Below are 13,199 nucleotides of genomic sequence, written 5' to 3' on the forward strand. Positions count from 1 at the left end.
TGCTTTCAGTCCCAAGAGTCAGAACGAAACATGGTGAAGCAGCGTTTAGTCATTATGCACCACATATCTGGAACACACTCCCTGAAAGCTGCAGGTCTGCTCCAACTCTCACCTCTTTTAAATCAAAGACTAAGACTTTCTTATTTGCCACTGCCTTCCTATCTTAGATTATTTTAACTCTCTTTAAATTAAAATTTTAATTTAATTTTTAATATATTTCTAATTTTCCTTTTCTTTTCTGTTTTATCATATTTGTCATTTTAATTGTGTTCTTTTATGCCTGTCTGAATGTCTCCAATGCTTTTAATGTTTGAATGTAAAGCACATTGAGTTGCCCAACTTCTGGTTTTACCTCTACCCCTCGTTTTCAAGTGCCAAGTTAAACGGGGTAGTGGTGAAACTTCCCTCATGAAGTGGGACAACCAAAAACAAAACCCTGATACATCATCAGCAGTCGTAAACTCAACACTAGCTTACAAGATAATTAAACCAAGACATCAGCATACTTGCCATTTTTGAATGCTTGCGCTAAAGAAAATGACCACATTATAATGAGATGACATTAAACTAGGAATATAAAATAGTTGTCATAATTTTCTAACCTAATTCATGCAGAAAAATACATTTGTATGTTTCTTAAGCAGCTTGAAAGAGATGTTGTTGATCATTTGCAAGGCATTCTGGGATATTTCTCATAAACTAAAAAAGTATCTATTCAGTCTGGATTTTAAGAAGGGTTCCATCATTTTATTACCTATTACTATTATGTTTTATATTGATTTTAATGTTTTTTTAATTATCTTATTTATTTTAACTATTTGTTTTTTATTACTCGTCTTAATCAGTATTTTATGTGCATTTATTTTATCTTTAACTTTTTTTCCTTATTTATTTATTTTAACTATTTCAACTCATTGTTATTTTGAAGCTTCTTTTTTTTTACTTTTTACCATTAATTATTTAAATTAAATGAATTGTATTGTTGTTGGTGTTTATTACTCTTTACTTCAAAATCCACTTTTGTTTTTTAATATGTAGAATTTTTTGCCTTCATTTTCTTTCTGCCTTTTTCTCGTTATCAATCACTCTAAAGCTCTTGGATTTGCATCTGACTTGTATGAAAGGTGCTATATAAATACAGTAAAGCTTGTCTGATTGATTGATACCACTCTGTTTTGAGTGTGCCTCTGATATCCATTTGAAGGGCCAATAATAATATAATAGTACACTTCACCCTACTCCTCCATCCCATCAAGAACTGACGGTTGTTTTGTAAAATATTGATAATTCATGACACTCCAAAATCTTCCTCTTCCTGTGTATCAAAGTGATGAGTTGTTGAACATACGGGGAGCAGGCAGTGTGTGAATGATGCGCTGATTTTAAACACAGTCTTAATGTTGATTTCAGTGCCAGCCCCTCCGCTCGCACATTTGTTCAGTGTTTGGCCGACGAGTAGAGGACACATGTAACTCAATCAAAAGAGGCCGTGTGGTCGCAGAGCGCCTGATCTACACGATGTAAGAGCGACGGTCACCACCTCGCTCTTTGTTCACGACAAAGACGGGAAATACTTTGTGAAGTTATGAGAAATGAAATATGCATCAAGAAGAAGAGGCTCTGATTAAAACATGGATACATCGTTTTAGATGTGTTCAACCTGTGAGGGAGACGGGGCGGGGCGGTGAGGACTTTAAGAGCTGATTTTAGAGGTTTTGGTCACATTGAGTGCAAACAGACGGGTCACATGCCCCCCAGTCTGTGGTAGTAGAAATGTGTCTCCCCCAGTGTTTGTAAGGATCAGTGATCAGATGCATATATATGTATTCATCAACCAGTTAAGTACTTTCTTTGTCATCAACATGATATTGCCGCTATTGATAAATAAGTGGATGATCTCCCCCTCTCCTCCTCATGTACGTGTGCATGAATACCATCTCTCTACACCTAACAGAGAGAGTTTTCTTATTGTTCTCCTTTGCACTTATGCAGAAGTACCTTTTATGCTCTTTCAAAATAAAAGCATGAAATAAAGCAGTAAGAAAATAACAGTGTTATGAGACAACCTCGTCTCTAAAGCTCGCCCATAAACTGTGACGCTTACACTTTTAAATTGTAAAAATAAATGCATCATCAACCGGGCTTTGTGAATCCTATTGTTGTGAATTAAGAGTATTGTTACATCCTTTGTTAGTGGATTATTTTAATAGGTGTGTGTGTGTGTTTGAGGCGCTTAAATTGTCTCTAATTTGGAATTGTTTACACTTAACTTTGAAGAAATGATCCAAGATTAAAAAAGTGATAACGTGTGTGGCGGGTTTTAGATGAAAAATGAGTTGTTTGTTCATTTATGTTTTATTATTTCTGATGATGTTTATTTGTTAGTGTTGGATGTTACTGTGTCTGAACAAAGCTTGTTGAGTTTGACTCTGTTTTTGAAATCCATCTCAAAAGAGAGAGAGGAGAAGGAGAGAGGGAGGGAGGGAGGGAGGGAGGGAAGGAGAGAGAGCAGTGAGGAAAGCCAAATCAACTGTGGCAGTCTGGGATTTGTGCAGTGGTGTGTGTACAGTAAATGTGTGTGTGTTTGAGTCCGTGCATGGGAGTGTTTGTGTGCTGGGGGAGTGAAGGTCACCCTGAATGGCTGTGCGGCTGTGTGTGTATGCATGTGTATCGGTGCAGATACCTTTAGAGCGTGTGCGATGGCGCTTATCGTCTGCATCCACCTCCATCTGCAGAGAAGCAACAAACAGGCTGTTAAACACACAACAGACAGCATCACACAATTATCTCTAATTTGGATACACGCTCACGTTCAGAGCGCTTTTTTCCTCCTTGTCGAACATGAATCTGATGTCTGCAACACTCAGATGTAATATTTCATGAAGATGATTGACGGACAGTCTGTCTCAAGTCATTTACACGTTTGCTTTTCTTTTGATTTGAAGTTAAAAATAGATGAGAACATTTGGATCTTTAATATTAACTTCAATCACTCCCGAGTAAATGAGAACTTAAAAAAATCTCTTTCTGATACAGCTGTTCTGCTGAATTTATTAGACCGCTTTAATACAGGTCTCTTCAATAACAAGTCAATATTTAGAGTTCCACTGGCTTTAATGAGAGCGCCATCAGATGTTTATTTAGGAAATAACTCAAATCAATACATATTTGTGCAAAGACTTACATTTGGTTGACACAGATTTACAGATGAATTAGTTTGCAAACTGATGAAGACTTCCTCCTTGCTAAGATTGTATCATCCATCTTCATGATAAAAATCTAATATTTTATTGATGGAATAAACAGTTTCTTGATTAGAAATCTATCGTCCTCTCTGCTGGTCTGTTTAACCATTTAGGGCCTGTGTCCAATAACAGCTTCCTTGCAGCGGCCACAACTTCAGTTTCAGAGTGCTGCACACCAGCAGATACCGACTGGGGAAAGACGTGTGTGTGGATGATGCTTGTTTTAAAGCTCATTATTGTACAGTTTGAGATAGTTTGGGTAAAGATCGACAGGATCAGATTCTCCTCTGCTATTGTTGTCAAAGCTAATGTCATACGTTCTTCCCCCTCTTGATTTTTATTGGCCAGTGAGCGACAAGTAGAGATATTGAGACTTTTAAACGTAAACTAAAAACGCATTTATTCAATGTAGCTTTTATGTAGGGTTTAACAATTGCATTACTTACTTTTTACTATTATATTGGTATAAATTTTGCTTTATTATTTCATCAATTTGTATGGCTTAATTTATTTTAATTTAATTATTTATTTATTTAATGTATCTACTTAGTTTTATTGACATTTTTAGCCTTAATTTAATTTTCAACTCTTATCCTTACCCCTTTTAAATGTATTTATTTATTAACTATTTATATTCTTCATATTAATTTGATGCTTTATCTTAGATTAATTACACATATTTTATTGTTGTCGGTTTGCATTAGTCTCTATTTTAAAACCCATTTTCGTTTTTTAATATTCCTCGCCATTATTTTATTTCTGCTTCTTCCTTGTTTTCAATCGCTGTAAATCTCTGAATTGCATTTGATTTGTACGAAAGGTGTTATATAAATAAAGCTTGATTGATTGTTGTGATACCAGCTGAACGCTGAATGCTAAAAACGCTGAACTATATCGGTCTTTGCATTGTGCATCGGTCCCTGTCCCATTAAAGTTACTAACCATAGACCTTTCTGGAGTCCCTGAGCTCCCTTGTCTCATAGGTTCCTCTGGATCTCTGCTGCTGTGGACGCGCCAGACTCCAGCTGCTACAACTACTACTATCTGTCTCACCACTATCATCTCTCTCTCTCTTCATCTCCCTCTATCCCTCTATCCCTCTCTCCAACTCGGTCTCAGCAGATGTGTGTCTAACATGAGTCTGGTCCTGTTGGAGGTTTCTGCCTGTTAAAGGAAGTTTGTCCTTGCCACTGTAACTTGCTAAATGCTGCAAAGTGCTCTGCTCATGGTGGATTAAGATGAGATCAGACTGTCTGTAAGATGGGACTGGATCTTATCCGGTCTTGATGTTGGGTCTTTGATACATAGAGTATGGTCTGGACCTGCTCTGTTTGGAAAGAGTCTTGAGGTGATATTTGTGTGATTTGGCGCTTTATAAATAAAGATTGATTGATTATGATAGAAAATGGGCCAGTGCAAAAGAGAAGACACTCTGTATCTCAGTCGGATGGTTTGTTTCTTCCTCCTCCATGCTCAGACTTCCTTCATGCACCAGAGTAAGCATTATCCACCTTACATCTCTCTCTCGTGTATGTCAGAGTAACAAACCCTCTAAAGTGAAGGTTTCTGCCCTCAGCAACACATCATAAATTGTTGAGGAGCTTGATCGCCTCCGAACGTCACTGTGTTATTTCCAGATGTCCCTAAATATTCATACTCCCTGGGTTCGGACTGTATGGCAGAGGGCCGTGGATGTCTCTTTTTATTAAACATGATTTATTAACACCACACTTACTGTACTGTAGAGCCCCTCAGCTTTAATGGGGTGTTTCTTTATGAATGCCCATAAATGTTTCAACAGGAGGAAAATAAAATGATGAAAGATGAGGATACCTTATAAATTGTAAGTGTAGCAGGCAGGCAGCGACAAAGTATTTTTGGGTACAGTGACCTAAACCATCTATATATATATACATATATAGATGATATATATTACATGAAGCATGCTTTTGTTTCTATGGAGATGGAAGGAAAATAGTCTCCTACAGGGGAGATAAGAGTAAGAAGAGGAGAGTAGCTTTCGCTGTTTCAGACACAGGGTGCTGTGAATGTAGTCTGTGATGACGGTGATGTTACAAACTGAAAAAAAACATTTATGATACGAGTCAGGGTGCTCCCAGAGAAAATAAATAATGTAATGTTGTGCGTTTTTCACCATCTAACCTCTTATGTTTGGTAAAGAAACAGCAAATAGCAAAAGTCGAGTTTGGAGTCTGGCTGGTATTTGTACCTTTTGCAGATGTCTCTATATGTGTTTTCAAAAAGTGCCACGATAACACCCGCTACAATCATCATGCAAACACAGTGTCGGACCTTTCAGTGCCTCCTAGTTTCATATTTTCTTTGCTGAAACTTGGTATTTCTGAAGCGACACTCTGCATGGTTGCATCTTTGCAAAATCAGTGCACAAGAGCAGTTCTATAATCATTCAACCAATTAATGACATTATGATCGCCCGGTGCATCCTGAATGATAAATGCTACAATCATGAGAGCTAATATGGAATTTTAAGAGCTCTATAACTCATATAAGAGCTGATTCAACCAGTCCAACACAAAGAAGAGTTCAAATCTCTTCAATATATACGCTACCAGTCAAAAGTTTGGACCTACCTTCTCATGCAATGGTTTTTATTTATTTTAATTCCAACATTGTAGATTAATACTGAAGACATCAAAACTATGAAATAATCTGGATTACAACAGTAGTCAAATATGGCTATCCATTGTGTGCTAACCCTACCTCTGAACAACACAACTGATGGTCTCAAACACATTAAGAAGGCAAGTCATTCTACAAATGAACTCTTGACAAGGCTAATGTTCATTAGAAACCATTCCAGGAGACCACTTCATGAAGCAGACTGAGAGAATACCAAGAGTGTGCAAAGCTGTCATGAAGGAAAAAGGGGGCTACTTTACAGAATCTAAAATATAAAACATATTCTGCTTTGTTTAACACTTTTTTGTTCATTAAATGATTCCATATATGTTCTTTCATAGTTTTGATGTATTCAGTATTAATCTAGTGTTTCAAATAATTAAAATAAATAAAAACCCTTGAATGAGAAGGTGTTTCCAATCTTTTGACTGGTAGTCTATCCAGAAAGACCAGGAGGCTGCCGGTGTAACCAAACCATAGTCAGCCAGTTTGAAGTGAAAACTGTTTTAATTTTTATAAATGTTGAAATATATCCCAACTCTCGTGTCCATTGGAGTATAAATTAACCAAGATATAATCTAGTGTTATTATTTTTTACATTATTTAAAGTCTAATAAGATTAAAACTAGATTTAACCCCAGACATTACCATACATAAATTAAGAGTAAATTATTATTATTCACTCTGTAATTTCAAGACTCTGGTTGGTATAGTATGAACGCACACTATATTTCTTTTTCATTAAAAAACAGTTGAATAACTTTGCTCTTTTATCAGCGTTGTAGTTAAACTCTTTGGCTTTAAAGCTGTTTTTATGAGTTCTCTCAAAGAGACAGAATCCTCCTCCTCCTCTTTCCTGAAGTTTGAAAACACTACATTTGAAGGGACGTATTTCTCTGTAAAGTAATACCATAAACCATCGAGCTGAATTCATTTGAGTTCTTGTCAGAATAGTAAAAGTTGCTGCTTGTCTCCGAGAGCATATGTAATATATTTCTGCACCACTTAATGCTTCACTGGCCAACCTGAACCTGTGAGGCCCGGATCAGCGTGTCTCCGTGGTTATTCATGTGGGTCTGTAAAGCCATTGATCCTGGGTCTAATTGAGACGCAGACAGAGAGGGAGTGGGCCTCTTCCTAATCCTCAATAAGCAGGCTAACCTTCATTACAGCCGTGACATTTTCCCATGGGCTGCTAAGAGAGGCGAAGAGCCAGACAGAATGTGAAGGGCTCTCTAACATATGGCCGGCTGCAGAGGTGTGTGCGCACGCTTCCTGTTTCAGACTCTCACAAGGAGCACTGAGGGGAGGAAGCGAGGTGATGAGTGTTTCACTGCTGCTGCGTCTGTTACTGTTGTTCCTGCTCCCTCAGAGAGAATCTGTCAGATCTGCACTTTTAAAATACACGTGTGTGCACGCTGTAACTGAGCATGGATTCACACAAGTCAGCTGCATATTATGAAGGATGCCATGATTCTTACAAAGAGGAAAACATAGGAGGAAGAGGCTGAGACCATTTCTTAGAGCTTACTGGAAGAAGTAAAGAAAGTTCAATAAGGGAATAATTTTCTGTTGATTTTTTTCATATAACAAATATGTATAATTCTAGTTAACTTAAAGGCTTATGCAGCAGTATTTCCAAACACTGTGTGCTGCTGAGACTTTATATTGATAACAGGAGAGAAAAAAAACACATCTGATTTCTAAAGAAGTGGAAAAAAGCTAGAACAAAGCTGGTTTGTTGATTTTGTGTAGAAGAAAAAAGACGGCTTAAAATCACCGTGCCATTTACTCTGTGATTTGTAAACGCTCATTGGAGTATGGAAACAGCCCTTGCCTTCTTAATGTGTTTGAACCCATCAGTTGTGTTGTTCAGAGGGAGGGTTAGTACACAATGGATAGCCCTATTTGACTACTGTTGTAATCCAGATTATGGCAAAACCAGATTATTTCATAGTTTTGATGTCTTCAGTATTAATCTACAATGCTGAAAATAATTAAAATAAATAAAAACAATTGCATGAGAAGGTGTATCCAAACTTTTGACTGGAAGTGTACTTAAAGTTTAAACATGGCGAGGTGCGAAAATGAAGGTCTAAGAAGTCATTTTGAGTTGGTTACGTCCATTTGATGCAAAGTGTGTCTCCCCTGAGGTTTCAGAATCAGAATCAGAATCAGCTTTATTGGCCAGGTATGCTTGAACACACAAGGAATTTGACTTGTTGTTCAAGCATACCTGGCCAATAAAGCTGATTCTGTTTTGGATTCTGAAACCTCAGGGTTTGTCTTAACTCTACGATAGCTAAAAGCATCAGCCTTGTTTATTCCAACATACAAAGGCACAAGGCTGAGCAGGAGGACTTTGGCACTCTGAGTTGTACGAGGAAGCAGGGGCTTTAAAAAAAAATCTGCCGTGAAGCAGACAATAACGGTGACGACATAAAAATACTGAACAATGAATACATTTTTTATGGTCAAGGTTTTATTTCAAATTTAGCTTCAAATTTTTTCGATATTTTCTACTATAATGGGTAAAATGTATTATTTTTAGATAACATTAAAAAAACATTCTGGAAGACACCGGACAAATTTTTACTTATTTTATGTATTTATTTCAATTTATTTATTGTACTTCATATAATTTATTTTATTATCATTATTTTTTTATTTTTTTATTTTTTTTATGTTAATCTTTTTTTTCCAAAATCTTTTTATTAAATGTTTGCAGACAGCACAAAATTACGTCACACAGGAATAAGAATAGATAAGAGCATCTCCATAGAATAAAACAAAAAATCCCCAATTAAACAAACAAGACAATAGAATAATAAACGCCCATTTTTATTTGAATCTTTTGATATTAATTTGTATTCCCTCTAAATGTTATCATGGGTGGAGGTGGTGGGGGATTGCTATTAATCAGTATAAGTCATCACTGTGAATTAAAACTGTTGTATTGGAAAAATTCATAAAGAAACTTCTTTTAAAATAAAGAAAAATCATTGAAAGGCCACACCCTGACAGACACACTTTTGAACATGCATCCATGTTTATGATGTGAGAGGAGAGATGACAGCAGCTCAACTTTTTTCTGCACAGATATCAGAAAAAACTGTGTTTGTGTTTGTATTGATTATACGCTGCGTATGTTAATTGTCTCCCTTGAAATGAAACATCCTTGTATATATAATGTCTTTGTTTTTACATGAATGACATCAGACATGCAGCAACAAGAAGAGGACTTGTGCTGTTTGATATAGAGTAAAGGGATGTAAGCTTAAATGGAACATGATAAGTAATGCAGCCTTCATTGTAACATGCACTGAGACATAGAACAAGCATTTAGCATGGGTGTGTGTGAGCGCTGGTGTGTGTTGTGTGATTCTGCTGGTTGTGATGGGGGGTGTGAGTGCTCAGACATCTGTCACAACAATTCACATCGTTATCAGTTTCCCTTTGTTTTCCCCTTGAAGTTTTGGGAGAGTGCGTTTCAGGCATATGGCGCCCAACCCCACCCTCCGCCACACACACACGCACAATCTCAAGCGCACACAAACACGGTCGCATTGGTATTCTGTACAGTGTAGCAGCAGGGAGCCACCAAACCTGTGCAGGCACTATCAAATTTCAGTGCAAATAGGTATTTACGCCGTGCATCATCCAGCGACAGTAAACATGTGTGCCAAACTGATGCTAAGTGCATCTGAATGAGTGTGAAGGGCTGTGGAGATAGCATCTGAGTGGGCGCTGACAGTCAGAGTGAGAGAGAGCGAGCGAGGCTGATGGAGACAGAAAGAGAGACTCAAATCTGAGGAGTGATTCCTAACTAGTGTGGAAAATGGCTCTGCTGGGTGACAGCAGCTGTGCGGGGCTTTGAAACGCTTAGAGTCAGAAAATCTGTGTTTTGACTACAACAGGACAAATTATCAGCTGGTTCGGTAATGGCAGAGAGCTGACACAGAGCAGGATGTGGAGGATTTATATTTGCAACTTTAATGATGCCAATACAGATTCAGATACCAGAAATGCCAAACACACAACGCGAATGTTGGATCTGGTTTCAGCTAAGATGTTACTTTCTGCACAGATTCCACGTCATGATCTATTTCTCTTTATATGAACTTAGATCACCATTAATAAAGCCGTCTGTACAGCTCAGACACCGCAGCCCTCACAGCAAGATGTGCCTTTGCTATCAGACACAATTTAGGACTATGGTATTGAGATGGAGTGTTACAGCTGCTACAGTTTTAGAGCAGCAATGAAGAACTGATTCTGGTAATTGATCAAAGATTGGAGGAAAACAACAACAAAGTGGTTCTTGTGGGACATGTAACACAGGTCAGAGCGACACTGAATCAAACACATTAGAGATCTCTGTCTCTGCGGGATAAGGATGCAGCTGCAACCATAACTACACTGTCTCATCAGTTACTATTATACTGTGAATTTGTACAAATATCTAAGACTGTATTACGGGAACATTAACACATGCACTCCTTGGATATCTCAGGACTTCCAAGGCCCTGATATTTTCAAGAGCATGCTCATATTTCTCCAATATGTAAGAGGGCTTTTCAGCAACATTTGATAACAATATATTGACAGCTGAGATGAGCAGTAAAGACTACAGAGCGGAGAAAGTCTGAGGTGAGATATTTGACTGCTTGTGGTCAAACATGCAGCCTACAGGGACATTTTCTGGAGTGCAGTGAAACAGTGAAGAAGGCTTGAGATGGACTTTCGTTCAAACGTTAAAGTAAACTCAGACGTGGGCTGGTCTTCTGACATCTTTTAAATTCTTATCTCTACAACACTTGGCTAGATTTAGAAAACATATCCGGGTATTTTGAATGCCTCAACCAAAGTTTAAGAACTAAACTCAAGAAACAATAAGAGCTGAGACGTGCTCGGAGCCTGCAGATGCATGCACTGCTGCATCCTGCAAAACCTCATCCAGCAAGGTGCAGCACCTGGTTTTAGGGGTCTCCTGATAATGGACTGGTCTGCTAATTGTTTCTTCAACAGTTTTTATGAGGGCTATAAAAATTACGTTAAGACTGACAGATGCTGCACCACTGAAACTAGGCTTCTCATTTTTTACATTTAATTTAACTTTGTTGCTTAAGTGTTGAAAAATGTGTATGATTTCAACATGTATGCACTCCTCTCTGCTTCTATATCTACAAATAAAAGGAAGTTGAAACTAAGATGTGGGCTGGTATTCTGACATCTTTAAAATTATTATCTCTACAACACTTGGCTCGATTTAGAAAACATATCCGGGTATTTTGGATCCCTTAACCTAAGCAGTTTGAGATATTCTGCTTTTATTTTGAAAACTGTTTCCCTAAGTTTGAGCACGAAACTCAAAGAAACAATAAGAGCTGAGACGTGCTCGGAGACTGCAGATGCATGCACTGCTGCATCTTGCAAAACCTCATCCAGCAAGGTGCAGCACCTGATTTTAGTGGTCTCCTGACAATGGACTGGTCCACTAGTTGTTTCTTTAACAGTTTTTATGAGGGCTATAAACATTACGTTAAGACTGACAGATGCTGCAGGACTGAAACACTGACTCTAATTTTTGTCTCTGTTATTAAAGTGTTGAAAATTTTGATTTTAATATTCATGTACGACTCTTCGCTTCTTCATATTTAAAAGTACAAGGAAGTAGAATGAAGACTGTCACAATAATTACTCTTGTAGTACGATCCAGCTCTCTCATATAAGTCCAACACGATCAAAACACAACAAACTGCTCAGGTTTTAGTCTGAGGAGAGGATGCACTGCGCTACCTGAAATGGTTCGGGGCTTGAGACAGCTCTCCGGTCCAGACCTCAGCTTCCACCGTGACCCACTGACGTTCAGCTGCAGAGAATTGGCTCACCACGTCTCCTCCAAACTCATTTTCTACACAGGGGGAAGCAGAAGATGGAGAACATGCATCATTAAAACCATTTCCAGAACAATCACATTCACATACAGCCGTGACAGGATCTGAAATTTCCTCCTCTCCTTTGACTCGGGGCTCATGAATAGTCATATAGCATCAGCTATGCGGCAGGCGCCAGGCGAGCGTTGATTTCCGCCATAACGACGGCCGCTTGTCGTGTGCGATAGGCTTGGCAACATGGGGTAATTAGCTAGATCTATCATCTTCTGCAGGAAGTGGGGACAAATATAGCTAATGATCCGTGCCTGCCTCCATGATTTCTCTCCTCAGCTCTCCATCGTTTGCTGAGTTAGAGGAGGAGAGGAGGGGGAGGAAGAGGGTGTGAGAGTGAGTAACGGGGTCAATGTCCTCCTTTGTGAAAAAAACAAAAAGCCTTTAACATAAAGAGAGACGGAGACAGGAGGGGGAGAGATGCAGGTGTGACTGTCTTTGTTTCTCTCCATCCACTGCTGCTAATTGAGAGAATGTATGGCAGAGAACAGATGAGGAGTTGATGGCGTATAGGGACCATCAAAAAGAATGAAGGCCCCCATAAGGAGCCCACCAGACGGCCCACTTCACACACACACACACACACACACACACACACACACGCAAGCACACACAGTTCCCAACTTATCTCCAAGCAGCTTAAATCAAAACAATAGCTGCTCCCTGAGGACACACACACCCATCAGTGTGCAGAGGGCTGCTCACACTGCTGGGTGTGTGTTACGTAAAAGCAGCCGTGCTGGATGTGTGCACAAACTTTACTTTGAAGCAGCAGGGGGTCTTTTTTCCACTCCTCATCACACACACACACACCTCTGTTTTCCACCTTTTTTGTCCATCTCCTTTGTAGTGTGAATAAAAGCAGGACCGGGCTGGAAACAATGAGCGAGTTGTAAACGTGGCAGGAAACAATGGGTCACTCGAATTCTTCATTTTACGACTTCCGTCCTGCTCGCTTTTATGATTTTAAATCTGCAGCAACGGCTGGTTTGTATTAGATTACTGTCACCAATACACTCCTAAAGCATAAAACTCAGGGCTGCAGCAGACTCTGAGTTCTGTCTGTGGAACATTTAGATGTTCGATGTGAAGTTTAGACAGTGAGGAAGGATGGGTGTGCACGGCTGGATTACTGAGCATGTAAACATGTATAATCAACGGCAATTAGACGTTGTGATGAAAAAGTGTGTGTAAAAAGTCCAGCAGCATCCACCACATGAAATAAAAGCAACCTCTGAGCACACACTTCTACACACACACACACGCACACACACTCATCCCTGGCCCCTTGGTCATTATAATCAGAGTGTAAGTGATGGGTCTGTCCTCTGATGAAGGTCTTCAT

The 13,199-nt window shown here is 38.8% G+C and overlaps 1 protein-coding gene across 1 annotated transcript in view; it reads right to left on the reverse strand.

Moving 5' to 3' along the window:
* Nucleotides 1–13,199, reverse strand: part of myt1lb (myelin transcription factor 1-like, b) — a 153,769-nt gene that overhangs the window by 81,843 nt on the left and 58,727 nt on the right. The window contains exons 5-6 of the mRNA XM_034675869.1: nt 11,706–11,820; nt 2,684–2,729 (exon numbers count right to left, since the gene is read on the reverse strand). Coding sequence (XP_034531760.1) covers nt 2,684–2,729 — 46 coding nt within the window. The 5' untranslated portion in view covers nt 11,706–11,820. The remainder of the gene's footprint in view (nt 1–2,683; nt 2,730–11,705; nt 11,821–13,199) is intronic.

Source organism: Notolabrus celidotus, chromosome 22 (genome assembly GCF_009762535.1).
Source record: "Notolabrus celidotus isolate fNotCel1 chromosome 22, fNotCel1.pri, whole genome shotgun sequence".
Taxonomy (NCBI): Eukaryota; Metazoa; Chordata; class Actinopteri; order Labriformes; family Labridae; genus Notolabrus; species Notolabrus celidotus.